Source organism: Caretta caretta, chromosome 15 (assembly GCF_965140235.1).
Source record: "Caretta caretta isolate rCarCar2 chromosome 15, rCarCar1.hap1, whole genome shotgun sequence".
Lineage (NCBI taxonomy): Eukaryota > Metazoa > Chordata > Testudines > Cheloniidae > Caretta > Caretta caretta.
In genome coordinates this window covers 19,934,185-19,952,592 of record NC_134220.1, presented here as the reverse complement: position 1 = coordinate 19,952,592, position 18,408 = coordinate 19,934,185, and the positions used below count along the sequence as shown (strand labels likewise).

At 38.2% G+C, this 18,408-nt stretch overlaps 1 protein-coding gene across 11 annotated transcripts in view; it reads left to right on the top strand.

Annotated features, from left to right (window-relative positions):
• EP400 (E1A binding protein p400) overlaps positions 1–18,408 on the top strand; it is a 67,782-nt gene that overhangs the window by 33,310 nt on the left and 16,064 nt on the right. For 8 of the 11 annotated variants that reach the window (XM_048822147.2, XM_048822145.2, XM_048822144.2 and 5 more), the window contains 19 exons: positions 76–312; positions 1,362–1,526; positions 2,609–2,776; positions 5,268–5,362; positions 6,243–6,541; positions 9,015–9,217; positions 9,313–9,482; positions 9,694–9,890; positions 11,131–11,242; positions 11,848–11,991; positions 12,945–13,103; positions 13,359–13,442; positions 14,140–14,274; positions 14,378–14,422; positions 14,503–14,656; positions 15,563–15,804; positions 16,458–16,631; positions 16,868–16,915; positions 17,954–18,090. In XM_048822147.2, the coding sequence (XP_048678104.2) occupies positions 76–312; positions 1,362–1,526; positions 2,609–2,776; positions 5,268–5,362; positions 6,243–6,541; positions 9,015–9,217; positions 9,313–9,482; positions 9,694–9,890; positions 11,131–11,242; positions 11,848–11,991; positions 12,945–13,103; positions 13,359–13,442; positions 14,140–14,274; positions 14,378–14,422; positions 14,503–14,656; positions 15,563–15,804; positions 16,458–16,631; positions 16,868–16,915; positions 17,954–18,090 (2,968 nt within the window). Of the gene's footprint in view, positions 1–75; positions 313–1,361; positions 1,527–2,608; positions 2,781–5,267; positions 5,363–6,242; positions 6,542–9,014; positions 9,218–9,312; positions 9,483–9,693; positions 9,891–11,130; positions 11,243–11,847; positions 11,992–12,944; positions 13,104–13,358; positions 13,443–14,139; positions 14,275–14,377; positions 14,423–14,502; positions 14,657–15,562; positions 15,805–16,457; positions 16,632–16,867; positions 16,916–17,953; positions 18,091–18,408 lie in introns of all 11 variants that reach the window. The other 3 variants (XM_048822143.2, XM_075119992.1, XM_048822148.2) reach the window with 3 other exon arrangements.

Below are 18,408 nucleotides of genomic sequence, written 5' to 3'. Positions count from 1 at the left end.
TTTTAATGCAGGTTGTTTAAAGCACTGGAGCTAAACCCTCTAACAACTTGCCCAAACAAACCTTATTGATTGCAGCGGCAGCAGCACAGTTTCAGACAACTCAGGCTTCTACCAGTGCTCCACGACACCAGCCAGCAGCGACCTTCACCACAGCAACTAGCACAGCCCATCCTGTGAAGCAGCGGGGTCAGACCACTGCCCAGGCCTCACAGCTAGGCCAGACCCAGCCACAGGCCCCCTCGCACACCCTCCAACAAAGTGTGCTGCCTCAGAGGCTGGTACTGACCTCTCAGGCCCAGGCACGGTTGCCTAGTAAGTGGCCTCCCCTTTCAAGGTTTCTCCCACCTTTTTACTACAATGAGGTTAAGTTACTAGGCACCCTAAAATGTGTACAGAATCTTTGTTTTTTTTCACTCTTCTGATTAGCCTTGCTCACTACGCTGCTTATGACCAAGGAAAATCAAAAATTGGATAAGAAACAATAGAATTGCTGTGGACATACATTAGTGGTGTCAACTTAATCTCCTATTTCTGCATGTTTCCTCTGCTGGCAAGACTTCCTTCAGACCAAATGTTTTAGCTCTATCCTAATTATTCTTTTCATATTAAACACTAATCCATCTGCTTAAAGACCTCTCTCGCAGAGACAAAAGTCACAACTGTTAGGCAGAGAAAAGCAGTGAGGCTTTGCTTTAAGGTTGTATGTGCCCTGCCTATTAGCATGTATATAGAATACTGAGCACCGATGTATTAATTTTTCTCTCTGGGGTAATGCACTGCCTTTACAAAAGCTAAGTTTCATGCCATCATTTTGTAACTATACTTGACGCTTTTTGCTTGTAAACTTTCTGCATTTAAATCAGAAAAATCTCGATACTTATAATTTTAGAGCTTTCTGACTTGTCTAAAAGTGCAGCTCACTTAATATAAATCTTGCTTACGCTGCACATTTTAATCTTCAAGCTTTTTAAAATGTGTTTTTTCTCATTTTATTTTGAGTGAATATTTTGTCTCTTCTTTAAGCCTCTCTTAGTGCTCTTGAAAAGGCAGTGGAGATCACTTTAATATGTATACTTATTCTGTTATAAAGTGTCACATGAGTTTTCAGGTAGCTTTTACACTTTTGCAACTAAAAGAGAATGGATAACTTCTCAAATGTTGATGTTTAATTTTAAATGATCGGTTTTTTCCAGTCTGTCCAACAATCACAGAAAGCAATACCTGCTGAACTTTTATATGACACTTTTGAAGCACTTTATATAATTATGCATGGAAGGCGCTTCAGCACCAGTTTACTAACCAACATTTAGAATTGTTGGGACAGAAGGGCATTCATTAATGTATGTTTCCCTCCTTAACAGGTGGTGAGGTAGTAAAAATTGCCCACCTGGCCTCCATAGCATCAGCACAAGGCAGAATCGCACAGCCAGAGACACCTGTAACACTGCAGTTTCAAGGGAATAAATTTACTTTATCACACAGCCAACTCCGCCAGCTGACGGCAGGGCAGCCTCTGCAGCTGCAAGGTACTCTTCTGTCCAGCTTCAATCAGTGGGTTTTCTAATGCTGATACCCTAGATCATTGGAACGGGGAAGGCTTTCCTCATTGCTGTACTTTAAGCATATTAAAAAAGGAGGTATTTTTTTCCATTGATAATACCATTTGTTCTGTCTTTCCTCTGTGTGTGTGCTGTGAGGGGCAGCAAGGTAGATCTCTCTAGAAAAAATATACACCTGTTGGAGGAAATGTGGTAACAGCATTTTTATAAATTTTATTTGAATATTTCATTCGTGAATATATTCTTATATGTATATCGTGCAAATAGAGTAAAGTAATGCTTTAATTAAAAATTAAATACACAGTCATGTGGAGCAAAATTAAAGTAATCTTTAACCTTGTTTCTGCACCTCTCCATAATAAACTAATGTGTGTCTATTTTAACCCAGCCACTGCCATGGGCAGAGTACATGGCATACGATATTCTTGCTCTGAAACAGCCCCTCTTGGCTCTGGTTATGGAGGTTCTGTGGTTTGTAAACTCCCAGATTCTCGGGAAATTTGCTTAGCTGCAAAAGAAGAGGCTTTAATTAGGCCCATGAAATAGATGTAATTGCGGAGGGAAGGTGATGGGCTTTTCCTAGTTTTAAAATGATTTAGCCTATGAGGTTCCTTTCCTAAGTGGGGATATTTCTATATGTAACTTTGAGAAAATGGTTGTCCTCACAGCAGAAAATCTTAAATTTTGAATCCGGTAAGTAAATTAGATGTACAGCAAAATTAAAATTAAAATATTGTATATTTGGGGAAAGAAATTACATAATTGGGAGTAATTTTAAAAACAAATACCTACATAGATTCCGAATACCTTGCTGCCTTTTCCTTCTGGCATGTAAGGAAATGATGTAATTTTAAGATCTTCCTTCAATTAGTTTCAGATTAATAATTCTTGCATTAGATGAACAGTATCTTTACATTCATTCACTTTGAATGAGATATTCCCAGCAGGGTATGCCTTACCTGTTGTGGTAATACACCCTGCCAGAGAAGACGTTTGGTTCTTCTCTCTTTTGCACTGAGTAATTTTTTTCATTTAACTCACAATTGCAGGAAGTGTTCTTCAAATTGTTTCGGCTCCAGGCCAGCAGTACTTGCGGCCTCAGGGCCCAGTTGTCATGCAGACAGTCTCTCAAGCTGGAACTGTTCAGAATGCTCTTAATGCTTTGGGAAACCAGCACCAAGCAGGTGTGCCAGCTTCTACAGCAGTAACGCAGCAAGGTAGGTGCTCTATCGTGACGTTATGTCTCCGGTTTGACATCTACCTAGCAAAATTGCTTTTTATGTATTTCAAGTTGCTTATTAATTGGTACCAGGTAATTGCCATTATTAATTCAGAAACATGCACTTGCTAACTGACGGAGCTATTTTGTTCTGTTTAAGTGGCAGGGATTGAGTTACCTAAACTGTAAATGAACACAAATCTTTAAACCAAAACAGTCTTAGGTTGGAAGGTGGTATAGCTTAATGTTTCATCCTTCAGCCGTGATACCACGTTTCAGTGCAGTTTCAGTACCACTAATATTGCTAAAGTTCTCCAAGAAAAACAGGTAATTCTCAGGACCGTATATTTCTGAAGTAAAAAGCTTAAACATTCTATTTGTTTAACATGAGAGAAGAGTCTCCCTGAAACTACTGAGGCTACTTTTATATATTATAAAGGAAAACTAAAGAATGACTTCTGTGATTCATCTTTTAAGCACAGTAAAAAATATTTTGGAAGTATCTATTTTGACTTTCAAGACTTTGCTTTAAATGCTGAATGAATGCCATTATTGCAGATGATGGGAAGCCATAATTGCTTAGTTTGTTTGTGTCTGTATATTGCAAACTTGCATGTATGCTGGAAGCTCAGAGTCACTCGTTTGCTTAATGTAAAAATGTTTCCACAAGAAGATGTCCTCTCTTTGCTTCTTCCAGTTGATTATTCCTCTTAACTGTATAATATATTTGCCACAGATTGTGCTAATTGAGTCTAATTGTTCATTAGTGTATCAATTCAGCCCCGAAATGCAGTGTCATATTGAGTAGCAGGGAGTTAGTACAAACTTTCTACTGAGAGCATTCAGTATTGGTGAGCAGTGTGTGTGCTAAGAAATTATACATCTTCCCTAGAAATCAAGAACAATACTGTGTTCCCACTAGGTGAATGCTATCCTTGATGTATGTAGTTTTATTTGTTACTATTGTGTAATATTCTAGTAGCTGGTTTAGCTGTTTTGGGAGAGAACTTGGAAGCAACTGCATTCATACACCTGCTGCAAGATAAGGCAAAGATGTTATACAAAAGATGTATTAGGTGCATTTTTAATTATATAAATGTTGTGTTTCATTGTATGAATATTGAATTGATATATTTTTGGAAAGAAGATCTAAATTACTATGAGATCCCTAAGATTATGACAGCATCATTTTATCTGGCAGGACACTCTTTTTTGTTTTTTTAAAAATTGGATAATTATCGAATTGTCAGACTAATACAATAATGTTGCAAATGGCATACACACCAGATCATGAAAGCACCAGGTCTTTGCATAAGCAAAGCAAAACCCAGGCAATGGCATTGCTCAGAAATGTTGATTGTACACTTGCTTAGTCAAATTTCAGAAAGACGAAAACACTCTCACAACTTCTGAACACATTTAGTGTTCCTTTACAGGACAATAATTTTTTGTGGTGCAAAATATGTAGGGAAAGGGAAGGAACACAGACAAGTAATTACATGAATATTGGCAATATATTTACATGTTTGTACCAACGTGCTTCATACAGAGCCAAGTTATTATGGCACAGGTACTTGTTGTGACCTTAGGTTCGCCTTCACATTTAAACATCTCTCTGCTGCTTAAATCCTGCAAAAGCAATACGCTGCAGATACTAGATGGTAAATGTACAAAAAGAATTGCCTGAATATAAAATCCTAACAGTAATACTGTCTCTTTCATGTCGCTCTTCCCTGAACAAATAAATACAGAGGGGAAAAAATACAGAAAAGACTTACCAAAACCATCTTTAAAAAAATAAGATGGTGGAGAATACTTGACAATCCTATAAGGTGAGACTCAAAACTAGGTTTTTTAATCACGATAGAATAATTTGATATACCACACTTATAATCACATGCACTAGTAAGAGAAGATAAATCAAAGTCCTAGTAATAGAGCTGAGGACAAAAATTAAGGTTATTTAGTACAAGCCCAGTCCAGCTGATTGAAAATCAATTTCTCCTCCTCCTCCTCCTCTGTATTATCTTGTAAATTTAACAACTTTTTCCTTCAGATCTGTCCTGTAGACAAATGATACCTTCTCACTAAAGGAGAAAAGCAAGTTAATTGAGCAAAGCTATAGACAAAAAGCAAAGCCTTTTTTCCCCAAAGAGAACTTTAAATGGACAAAGCTCTTGCAGTATGTATACTGAAGTAGAAGCAAAAACAGGTTAATTTCTGTCAGAAGTGAGAATAACCAGGTTATGCAATTTTTACCTCTGTCACTGGTCCTAATTCAACTTGGCTTGCTAGTATTTAATGGCTGTTCCGTGGTCCTTTTGTTCTGCCTTTGGGGCTTTGTTTGTTTTTTAAGCAGTTGGTATGAACATCTGTCAGCTGTTTGAATCCTGACAAGATTGGTACATTGTTAGAATATTATATTGCCGTAAAGACTGAGAGGTTCTGTACATCATAGATATAAATATAAACACTTGGTTTATCTTTAGTTTGTATTCCAGGTAGAACTGCAGTTACTAACTTAACATCAGGTGACACAGGACCAACATTAAAACCTGCACCTACCCATGGTGGACAATCACAGGTACTTGTAATTATTTTGCAGTGTAAACAAAACTTCTCAGAATTAATATTGTATCAATTCCAAATAGTATGGGAATAAAATTTACAAACTAAATAAATACAGCTGGAATATATAGCAGTTTTGATTTATAGGGTAGGCAAAACAATTTCTTTCAGTATTTCAGATTTTGTTTAGACTTTTGAATTTAAAACAGGCTAGGAATTATTAATGAAAACGTATTTTGGTAAATAAAGCTCCACAGCAGTGAATGGATTGCTTGCGTATTGGCATATAGTATATTACATAGTAAATAGATCATAAGTATGCAATAATGCACAGAAAGACACAATTTCCTCCAGTTGTGGAAACAATTATGAGAACCATCAAATTCCCTGTGTGTTCTTAACATGGAGGAAGCTTAGAAATAGATTAAATTTTTAAAAGTTGTTGAAAAGGTGAGAAATTTTTAGGATACCCATAAAAATATGGGGAGACAGCAAACTTATGCAACGTTTGGAGAAGCCTTCCACAGGATGAATAGTCGGATGTATCTTAGGAAGTTTATACATTTATTGGAGTGTTCCATATAAATTAACAAAAAATTTTTTATGAAACTATAAGGAAGATGTAAGTTAACAAAAGCAAGGAAATTCAAAGTCATGCTGGAAGTGAACCTTTTAACTAGAGATGAATTAAATTGTGCTCTTCCAATTGTACATGGAATTTTAATCCTTTAGCAGTTGGACCCAAGTAGCTGTACCACTTGGGCAACTGAATGATATAAAACGTCCTTTATCTCTACTCTGCTGTTTTAATGCTTGCAGCTTCGCTCTAAAGTAACTCATGCTCTTGTCAATCTCGTTATAAGCAGCACATTTTTTGTCACTGTTTCTTGGCAAAGGACTCATTTGAAGAAAAGAACAGGCTTCTGAAGGAGCGCCTTGACCGAATATTCTCTGGCAATGAGCGCCGTTGTTCCAGAGCGCCAGTGTACGGCAGAGACTTGTTGGGACTTTGCTCTTTGATTGGCGAAAGAAAGGTCCCGCAACACTGTGCCACTGGGGAGAACAAATGGAGGTGGGCTGGCTTTGTGAACTGTTGCCTTTCTTTGAGTGCCTCTGAAAGCCGAAGTGATCCACTGCAAGCCCTGATCCTGACATCCGATCAGCGGCAGGAATCCCTAAAGGGTGTTGTTAATAGGTAATTTGTGGATTTCATGATTATGGATTTCTACTAAGATAGTTCTTTTCAAACATCTGTAAAACTGCCTTTTCCTGTTCATAGCTTGTTCATTTTAGGCCATTTAGCATTGCAGTAGCAGACATGCATTACAGTAACCGTTATGTTTTTCTTAATGGCTGAGTGTAGAATCTTTTGTTCTTTATAATTGTCACTGTCTCCTCTATTCCTATATGTCTGCGTGTCTTCTGTGTTTCAATTAAGATATGAGAAGAATTTCTCAACATATGAGCTTTCAGATGGCTCTGTAGCGCAAAATGGGTGCAGTTTTCCTCAAAACCCACAGTGCAAAGGAATGTGTTAGAGAGCGAATTTCAAACTTCTTTTGAATTGCTTACAGTAGGGTTGGTACAGTTGGGGCTGTTTCTTACCAATGTCTGAGCTGCCATTCTTTGGCACAATGGAGGATTGATTTACATATGGACTGTCCACTCTCTTCTTTGGAGAGCAATTGACCCATTGCCACTGCCAGGAAAAATGCTAGTTTCAATCTCCTTTGCATGGAATAAATATGTTTGTTTTTTTTCCTTACGGAAATTCATTCAACTGCCGCTAGCTCATCAATAGAGCCCTACCAAATTCATGGCCATGAAAAATGTGTCACGAACCGTGAAATCTGGCCTTTTGTGTGCTTTTACCATATATGATACAGATTTCACAGAGGAGACCAGCGTTTCTCAAATTGAGGGTCCTGACCCAACAGAGAGTTGCAGGGGGGTCGCAAGGTTATTTTAGGGGGGGGGTCGCAGTATTGCCACCCTTCCTTCTGCACTGCGGCCTTCAGAGCAGTGGCTGCTGACTGAGGGCCCAGCTCTGCAGGCAGCAGCAGAGAAGTAAAGGTGGCAATACCCTACCATGCCGTCCTTACTTCTGCACTGCTACTGATGGCAGCCCTGGCTTCAGAGCTGGGCTCCTGGCCAGCAGCCGCCGCTCTCCAGCTGCCCAGCTCTGAAGGCAACGCCGCCACCAGCAGCAGCGAAGAAGTAAGGGTAGCAGTACCGCGACCCCCGCACTCCCTACAATAACCTTGCGACACCCCCCTCACTCCCTCAACTCCTGTTTGGGTCAGGATCCCTATAATTGCAACACCATGAAATTTCAGATTTAAATAGCTGAAATTATGAAATTTACTATTTTTAAAATCCTATGACAGTGAAATTGACCAAAATGGACCCTGAATTTGGTAGGGCCCTACTCATGACATATTGAGTAGAAATTAATATTTAGATTCGTAGACCCTGATCCTGCAAACAGTCTGAGTACTCATGGGAGTAAAGTTCTCAGTCTACAGGCTCAAGGCTTTAATCCTTTATTGTTTTATTGCAGAATATTATTTTGTAGCTATTATCCAGATTGGTCTACAAAAACTAATTAAAACATTTTACTCTGAGACAGCTATAATATTTAGTAAGATACACAAAGAATTGTTTCAGAGTAGCAGCCGTGTTAGTCTGTATCCGCAAAAAGAAAAGGAGTACTTGTGGCACCTTAGAGACTAACAAATTTATTTGAGCATAAGCTTTCGTGAGCTACAGCTCACTTCATCGGATGCATTCGGTGGAAAATACAGTGGGGAGATGTATATACATAGAAAACATGAAACAATGGGTGTTACCATACACACTGTAACGAGAGTGATCACATAAGGTGAGCTATTACTGGCGGGGCGGGGAGGGAGGGGGGGAACCTTTCGTAGTGATAATCAAGGTGGGCCATTTCCAGCAGTTGACCAGAACGTCTGAGGAACGGTGGGGGGGGGGGGGGGGGCATAAACCGGTTGGAGAACACTTCAATCTCTTTGGTCACTCGATTACAGACCTAAAAGTTGCAATTCTTCAACAAAAAAACTTCAAAAACAGGCTCCAACAAGAGACTGCTGAATTGGAATTAATTTGCAAACTGGATAAAATTAATGTAGGCTTGAATAGAGACTGGGAGTGGATGGGTCATTACACAAACTAAAACTATTTCCCCATGTTTATTCCCCCACCCCACCCCTCACTGTTCCTAAGACGTTCTTGTTAACTGCTGGAAATGGCCCACCTTGATTATCACTACAAAAGGTTTTTTCCACCCCCGCTCTCCTGCTGGTAATAGCTCACCTTAAGTGATCACTTAAGTGGTTACAGTGTGTATGGTAACACCCATTGTTTCATGTTTTCTATGTATATAAATCTCCCCACTGTATTTTCCACTGAATGCATCTGATGAAGTGAGCTCTAGCTCATGAAAGCTTATGCTCAAATAAATTTGTTAGTCTCTAAGGTGCCACAAGTACTCCTTTTCTTTTTACAAAGAATTGTGAGGCTGTCTATATAATGGTGTAAGAATGGGATTACCCTGGGACGCTGAAAGATGATTGCTAGAATTGATCACTTAAAAATGCAGTTTCTTCGCCTCCTGCCTATTGAAATAGTTCTGCTGCATTTTACAGGACTCGCTGTGTGTTACCAGCTGCAGTTGCTGCTCCCCCATGTTTGTATATAGCAAAACCTCCCCCTTCATATAGTCATAAGATGAAAATCTTCAAGCACAATCTTAAGGAGAAGGCAACTCCATATTTACATCAGCTGCACCAGATCACAACTCCACACTTACTAGAGTTCCCTGACCTCCGACTGGTGCAGTATGATTCAGGTAAAGGAGAACCTGTATTACACAGATCTGCTTCCTCTGGTAGCAGTTGAATCTTGTGTATAAAGTCTTTATAATCTCTTCTCCCTAAAACATAGGAAAGTTGGAAGCTCTTGCTGTCTTGCTTCAGAAACTGAAAGCCGAGGGTCGTCGTGTGCTGATTTTGTCACAGATGATTCTAATGTTAGATATACTGGAGCTGTTCTTGAACTTCCATTTTCTCACATTTGTCAGAATTGATGAATATGCTAACCATGAACAACGTCAGGTAAGGTCACTTTGTCTGTTAGCACACATATAGTTGTGATATACTTCTAAATTTTAATTTTGAGCATGATACATGAAGAGGAAACCTGCTTTGTCATTTCAAAGTGAATGAGAAATCTAGATTTTGTTCACTTTTCATTCCATCAGAGTGAGTGTAAACTTATTTCAGTATTGGTTTATGGTTCTGCTTACAATTTTTCCCCCCCATCTAGGAACTGATGAAAAGTTTCAACAGAGACAAGCGCATTTTCTGTGCCATTCTTTCCTCTCACAGTCGTTCCACAGGTGTCAATCTTGTGGAGGCAGACACTGTTGTATTCTATGACAATGATTTAAACCCAGTGATGGATGCAAAGGCTCAGGAATGGTGCGACAGAATTGGGAGATGCAAAGACATCCACATATACAGGTGACTGTTAGACAGAGTAGCCTTTTCTATAGCATGCTCTAATTTAAAATTAAAACTTAAAACAGGAAACATTGCTTCTATGTGATTTAAAATTCAGATGGAAAAAAGCTTAATTTTTTAGCTAATTAAGGAAGTCAGACACAATAATAACTAATATTTGTTTGGTGTCTTGTAGCTGTGTTGGTCCCAGGATATATGAGAGACAAGGTCTGTGAAGTAATATCTTTTATTGGACCAACTTCTGTTGGTGGAAGGTGGAAGTTTTTGAGCTTCCCAGAGCTCTTCTTCAGGTCTGGGGAAGGTAGCCAGAGTGTCTGAGCTCAATACATATAGGGACAGATTGTTAAACAGAAGAGGTTCACACATGCTGTAGAAGACCACTTAAAATGAAGTGCCAGCATTTCTGTGACGCTCAAAAGTTTGTCCCTTCCACCAACAGAGGTTGGTCCAGTTAAAGATATTACTTCACATACCTTTCTCTCTAATTAACAATATAGTCTGTCTTAAAAACAATAGATTTTGTGAAACATTTATACTGAAGTCTTCTGTAGTATGGAAAATTCACGTTAACAATCTGCTAAATTGCTCTTGATTTTTCTAGATGAATTACTACCCTTTGGTATGTTAATTTGATCACTAATAGAGAGTTTTATAATGGATGTGTTTGGGTTCCCTTCATGGAAAATGTTACAGTAAGATCGGACTGAGAGGTGAAAAAAATCATAAATAACGATCACAATGTAAGAATGCTCAATGGTAGAAACTCCTAGTATAGATTCTTTCTCTAATGTTTATTATTAAATTATATGTTTCACAAATGCTGTTGTTTTTTATTTGTAAATAATGGCAGTTTTATTAATGATAGCCCACCCTTTGTGATAAATCTAAGACAAAGTAAATACGATGTCAAGGGCTTGTCTAGGATAAAAGGTGTGTCCTTAAATTGTGTTAGCCTAGTATGTTTTAACTAGCATATTTTACAACTATAGTGTATTTTTAACATGTGTTAGCTGGGAGGGGGTGTTGAGGCTTCACCTCAACCAGCTTATGTGTAAATACAACTTGCCCTGTCCACACTAGAGTTTGAAAATATGTTAGTTAAAATGTGCTAGCTAACACTGTTTAAGAATACACATTTTATCCTCCTCTAGACAAGTTCAGCTTTATTGTTCAGGGTATTCTTTGATTTCTGGAAACCATTGTGAGAATGGTATAACAAATTCTCTGTCATTTTTTCTAGGCTTGTAAGTGGTAATTCTGTAGAAGAAAAGCTTCTGAAAAATGGCACTAAGGATTTGATCCGAGAAGTAGCTGCTCAGGGAAATGACTATTCCATGGCCTTTTTAACACAGGTACTTTTATGTTTTTTCATTTTTTTCCCCAAAGAGATTTCTCATAATTGATATGACTTATGTATTATAAAGCCAGAGGGTTGTAGAAATGTATTTAGATTGGTATTTGAGTTAAGCAATCAGTAATTCTAATATATGTCTAGTTAATACACTGTTGTTAAAAGATATATTTGGGCCACTTAGTGGCCCGATAATATACAATTGTGCTCAAGAGCTAGGTTTGATTTCAGCCTGGTCTTTTACCCATTGATTTAATTCTGTGGAGCTCGAAAGGATAGAAGTGGCAATATATAGCTTTGAAAATGGGGATATAAAGTGCAGGCATGGGAAATGTGAACTGTGGGCCCTTCAGAACTCCCTTACAGTACAATTGGTATACAAAGTACACTTATCCTTCTCTACGCTCCTCTGGCAAAAATGTACTGAAGAAAAAGGAACATCTTTCCAGAAATACTGTCAGAAAAGTTAAAGATTAATTTTTCTCTCTTAACCAAGATCCTACTTATAAGCTCCATTTGCCCCCAAGTTAACTGTGAGTAACATCAGAAATTGAATAATCTTGAAGAACTGAATGTACTTTTTCTCCTCTCTGCCCTTCCACCAAGCAAACTATCCAGGAGCTGTTTGAAGTTCATTCTCCTATGGAGGATTCTGGTTTTAGAGTGAAAGCAGAGGAGTTTGTGGTACTTTCTCAGGAGCCCTCTCCAGCAGAAACAATCTCACCCAAAGTTGCAAGACCTTTTATAGAGGTAATTGCATAACACATTTGTGTTAATGGGCATCAGAGGACAAGAGGAGAAGGTACAACAGTATGAGTTGAGTCTGAAATGTCTGCCTTAACTTTTTGAATTCTCACTTTTGAATTCCATTGTTTAGCTTTTTTGTATAAAATTTTCTTCTGTTTTAGCAAAGTTTATAAAATATATATAGCTGAGTAGTCCATTGGAGCTGTTTGGTCTCTTTGCTGAATACATACGTAAATATTTATTGAAAAAATTTGCGTCGTGTATGGTCTGTTTTTTTTAAACATATTCAGAATGTAAACAGTGGGATTTCCTTACCTGACCTGTGTGCATGATGTGTATTAACGCTAATGGGAGATGAGCACATGCACGAAGAGCAGAAATACCAAAGTACTCCTTTTAATAGCCCTCTGCAAAAGTAATTCTTAATTCTACCTCTGCGTGTGTAGCTTTTTACAATAGTGTGGCTTTTTATTTAACCAATTTCTTCAAGGTACTAGAGCAATTGGTCTACACAATAAATTAATTGCTTGTTGTCCTCTGCGTTTGAAATCAGCTAGTATCTTGAATTATAGGAATAAGAAAGCCTGTTCATTTGTTAATGGTTGAAAGTAATTTTTGGAAATATTTAATTTTTTTAATGCCATTCTAGTGTGTGGTGTAGGGAGAGCACATTTAATGGCAAAGTAGACAGGATGTATATTTGTATAGTTTTCATTCAAAATAGTTGATATTGGGTGTGGGTAGAGCTGGTCCACTATGACAGGGCTTAACACTTTTATTGTGAAAGCATGTACTTGTGTTAATTTGTGACTTTATTTACAGTCTTCAGGTTGCTCGAAAGCTGATTGAAGTCCATGAAAATCTTTCCATAGACTTCAGTGGGCTTTGTGTCAACCCTCTTAAGCCTATTTTTGTAATCGTATATTGTATCTTTTAAAACCTACATTTTTTTAAAGGCTCTCAACAGCATTGAACAAGAAGATGAAGAGCCAAACAAACATGTACAAGAAGCAGGAGCAGAATCAAGCATAGAACCTTTAATTTCAGAACTGTCTGAGCCAAAGTACAATGAAGAGCCCTCGCAATTGCAGGAGTTAGTTGCTGTTGTGGATCAGGTACCATGACTTTCCATAAACATTTTAGTTCAAAAACTTCAGCTTTCTGCACTCTGACCCTGGAGCAGCTTGGCTTTCTAAAAGTCTGATTCTGCTCCTGTTGAAATCAGTGACAAAACTCTAGCTGACTTTCATGGGGCATTATACCTTAAACAAAGGAGGTTTATTTTAAATGACAGCTTTGGTAATCCCTGTTTGCATTGTAACTTTGTTTATCCTCAACAATAACTGTGTTCTCCTAATGTATTCCCTTAGCTTACTCCAATTGAGAAGTATGCTTTGAATTATTTGGAGCTCTTCCATGTTTCCACTGATGAGAGTAAACCAAGAATAAGTGAGGTAAGGTATCAGTGAATACACATTCTTGTATACTTCTGCAGTACATACGAGCAGAGATACATCTTCAGTATGAGTGGAAAACTCCTCCAAAGATATTTGATTTATCCTAGGCACTATTATGAGCCTTGGCACCATAGTATCTGAGCACCTCACAAACAGTATTGAATTTTTCTTCCCAAGACCCCTTAGAGGTAGGCAAGTATTATTCTCATTTTACAAATGGGAAACTAAGGCAGGGACATTCACATGGCCATGGTCCTGCAAACACTCATGTATGTGCATCACATGAAATGTAGGAATAGTCCCATTGACTGCAAAGGGATTGCTTATTTGAGTAATGTTGAGCACATGCATAAATTGCAGGACTGGGGCCCAACTATCTTGCTCAAGGTCACATGGGGTGTCTGACGGAGCCAAGTAATGAACCCCAGATCTGAGCTTATTTATTCGCAGGCTAACCCAAATGATCCTTTTAAACATCACTGGGGAGCAGAAAACCACTTATTAAATTTTCGTTAAAGAAATGTTTAACAAAATGCAGGTTATAATGTTTAAATAGTGCTCTACCTGAAAATTAGAAAATTTCAAAAGAATATTCCCATTTCCCAAAATGCAAATTGACAATGTCCCTGTCAAGATTTTAGTCCATCGGGTAGTACTCTGTCGAGCTTTATAAATGGACTGAGTTGTCACTTAGGTGGAATTGAAAGCTGCAAAAAAAGCATGGGAATTTTATCACATGAAGGAACTGAAAGAAAAGGAGGAAGAAATGCTTTGGGAAGAAGAGGAGGAGGAACTACTTACCTACACTCGGGAGGATGCATACAACAAGGTAATGACTTAGAGATTGTTGTCACTTAATAGCTATTCATTTTTGGTGTTATGCAGTCAGTTCACTGGCATCGTTTGAACTGTTGTCTCTCTTTGCTTTATAGGAATATGTCTACGAAGGCCCAGATGGACAAACAGAAATAATGCCAGTAAGTTATTTAGGCTTTAATCTGTTTGAAGAGAAGAAATCTGTAGTTAGTTAATGACATGTATACTGTGTTTTGTGCAGCTTTGGACTCCCCCTACCCCACCTCAGGATGACAATGACATCTATATCGATTCTGTTATGTGTCTGATGTATGATACCACCCCAATTCCAGAGTCTAAGTTGCCCCCAGTGTACATCAGGAAGGAGCGTAAGCGACACAAAACGGATCCATCTGGTAAATGTTTGGTTCAAAAAAGTTCTGAGACTTATGAGCTGAAGGCAAAATTAAATTTTACATAGTGTCTTCCAATACCTTGTGCCACATAATCGGTGTCCAAAAAAATCAAAGGGTCTGATCATGCAGTTTTTACAGTCAGGTTTGAAGTGTCTGAAAGTTTTGTCTGTTTAATAGCTGCAGAATCAATTTCAAAACAGGATAGTCATGAACTATATAACTTGCCTATTACAGTCTCTCTTGCCACTCGTACATTGGGACTTATTGTTTAAGATTCCTTTTTACTTTGTCTGTCTTCCTTTATACTGTAAACAATTACAATGTCTCATTTCTAAACCTGTTCTTTTAATATAGTAATTGGGCCAAAGTTAATTTGCAATATGCTTAGCTGTTTAAAACTTATCACATTATTTATAATGTGAACAATTACAGAAACTACTGGGCATATTAGACTTAGTTAAACCTGTGATACTCCGACTCAGGCTTGCAAGTCGCAAGTGGCTCTTTAATGTGTCTCCTGCAGCTTTTGCATCAGATGATATTAAAACACTGTGTGATTTTAATTATTAACTGGTCAGAATGCTTTTATTATGTTGTTAATTAAGTTATCAACTTGCAATAGGTTATTTACTTATTTGCTGTGACAATAAATATAATATAGTACCATAGTAAATGACCCAATGAATTGGCTCTTTTGGGTAGTGTTGATCTCCGATTTGTCTCCTGCACCACTGAGGTCTGAATATCACTGAGTTAAACAATACTTTTTAATAGGTAGCTGTTGGTTTAACCTACAGTCATTAGTTTTATGCACAGCCAGGTAGTCACTACTGATTTGTATGTGTTGCTTGCCATAACAAAATGACCTGTTTTACTATCTCACTGAAGATGGCATCACTTTTCTAGCTGCAGGTAGAAAGAAGAAGCAGCGCCATGGAGAGGCTGTTATTCCTCCTCGATCACTTTTTGACCGAGCCACTCCAGGGATGTTGAAAATGCGACGAGAGGGCAAAGAACAGAAGAAGAACATACTGTTGAAACAGCAAACGCAGTTTGCAAAGCCTTTGCCAACTCTTGTCAAACCAGCTGCTGAGGCTGGACAGGACAATCCTGAGTGGTTGATTAGTGAAGACTGGGCACTACTACAGGTAAGATGAACGCTCTCCTTTCCAGTCTCATCATTTTGCTATAATGTAATTATTAATTTCGGAATTGGCTATTTTCTGACTTTATCCCTGCAATGCTATTTCTAGTTTCTAGGGGCTAGACTGGCACTTTGCAGTCTGTTCTGAGTGAGGGGCAGCCCGTAGCTGCACTGCTACAGGAACAGATCAGGGACCAAAACTGTGACTGTCCGTCATAGTTCAGTGCCTGTTTTCCCTTTGCTCCACAAAGGAAGTAAGCTGCGCCAGCCCTTTTCCTGGCCCATCTTTCCGTACATGCCAGATCAGTTGTGCTGGCTGAGGCAATAGAAAATGTAGCTGAAATTCTGTACATCTGTGTGGGAGGGAGAAGCTTCCATCAGATGCTTCACCTTCAGGAAGCTGCTCTTCCACCCCCATGTTGTAACCAATATTGTGGCAAGCTTGTGTGGGGGGGGGTAAGAGCACCTTATACTTGGTTATTCCTCTGCACAGGAGTGCAGGCTGGTTCTCTAAAAGGGTTTTTTGGGGTTAGCTTGAGAATAAGGTTTCTTTATGATTAAATTAATGGCCTGACAACACATACAGAAAACATTTAGCTTAGAAGTTTGTAGTGATTTTATTTGTCACCCTGAATTTTGCACCTTTTGATTTTCCAGGCAGTGAAGCAATTACTGGAACTTCCTTTAAACCTTGCTGTCATGTCACCGGCGCACACACCCAATTGGGATCTCGTTAGTGACGTTGTTAACTCATGTAGCCGAGTCTATCGCTCACCAAAACAATGCCGAAACCGATATGAAAATGTCATTATTCCAAGAGAAGAAGGAAAAGTGAGTTGAAGTTGAATGGTGCATCCTTTTGAATTTCAGTTTGTAGTGTTCTTTTTCTGAACTCTGTAAACATGGTTTTCTTATATATTTCAACTTATATATAACTGAATAACTTTTAAAAGTATGTAAGAGTATCCTTATTTGAATTTTCACTTATTTTGTGATTTACTTTGAAAAGAAAAAGCATCTGAACAAAATCTGCCACAAGAGATCTAACTTTCCTTCTTGTTTTACAGCTAATGTATGAAGCTAATCCTAAAAAGAAGACAAAAAGCATTTATAAGGTGTGTATTGGTATTCTTTCCAAATCAAATCTAGACCCTGTGGTATTTAAGATTGGTAGAGGTGGGCAAATGATTCCTTGAAGATCTATTGAGTATTTCTTGAATAGTGAAACAGCAGTTAAAATTCTGACTCTCTTTTTGCTTGTTGGTACGGTAGATTGACACCAGATTTCAGCACCTATAATTAGTAGCTAAATTTGTAATTCACACACACAGTTCCGTTGTTTCAGCTTAATCACTAGTGAGTATTTGTCCACTTCACAAAAACACCACATAGTTCATCATGATTATTATCATAGTACTTAACATTTATACTAGCACGTTTCATATAAAAATTTAAGTGATTTAGAACTAATGAATTAATCTTTAAAACACCCTTGCGTGGTATAGTGTTATCCCCATTTTACAGATGAAGAAACTGAGTCACATAGCTAAGTGACTTTCTCCAAGCCACACAGCAAGTTACATGACAGAACTGGGAGTAGATCCAGAAGTTCTGCCTTTGGTCCCATTCTCTGACTAGTAGTTAGGCTCATCTCTCATTTGCCGTTGCTGCTCAGGAGAAGCCAAGTTCTAGAAGTAAAAATGGTGCTGGAGAGTAACATAGCTTTGTTAGGAGAGCTGTGCTGTGGTAATTTTACAGTGCTTGTATGCGATATGCATAACATAACTATAAACAAATAGCCAGTGGGCTGTCACTTCACATGCCGAATTATACTCTCAAAATCTAAACTAAAACAAAGAGTATCTTTCAAATTAGAATTTGCCATTCTGTGTATCTATAGAGTGGAGATTCCAGATACAGTGTGACCTTGGGATCTGCTCTTTTTTTTTCTTTTTTTGTATTTGCGTTATGTAGTTTGCATAGAGTTGTGTGACAGCAAATTATAAGTAATGCTAGGCAGAAATCAGTCTGTAATCGATTAAGCTGGGCTGTGTGTTTTTAAGGAATCTACATTCATTAGGTATTTGTGCATAAACAAGTGTCATTTTAGGTTTTTTTAAATTTAAAGGTTTTTTGTGTGTGTTTATTTTTAGACCAAAAATAGTCGTCCGCTTCGTACCAATCAGATCTATGCCCAAGATGAAGGTGCAACCCACACCCAGCTTTATACTAATCATTTTGAGATGATGAAAATGATTGCAGGAAAGAGAAGTCCACCAATCAAACCCCTGTAAGTAAGCTAAATGAGGATATTTCCTATTTCAGTATATACTAAAGGTGCCCCCAGCCTTTTAAACATAATTATATTCTCAACCACTCTCCTAGCAAAGGACCGTTTTACTTTCTCATGTTTGTGATGCAAACATGCTTTTCTGCTTAGCTGTTTGTGTCTCTGTTCTTGAACTCTTCCCCTTACCGCTGTTGTCCTGTGACTGTGAGGATGGAACTGATAACTTTTCTTATGTGGGTTAATTTTTGGTCCTTTTCGGTGGGGGTGGGGAGGGGCGGTAGTGGGGCAGAGAATACCCTTTAAGAAAAGTCTCCACCA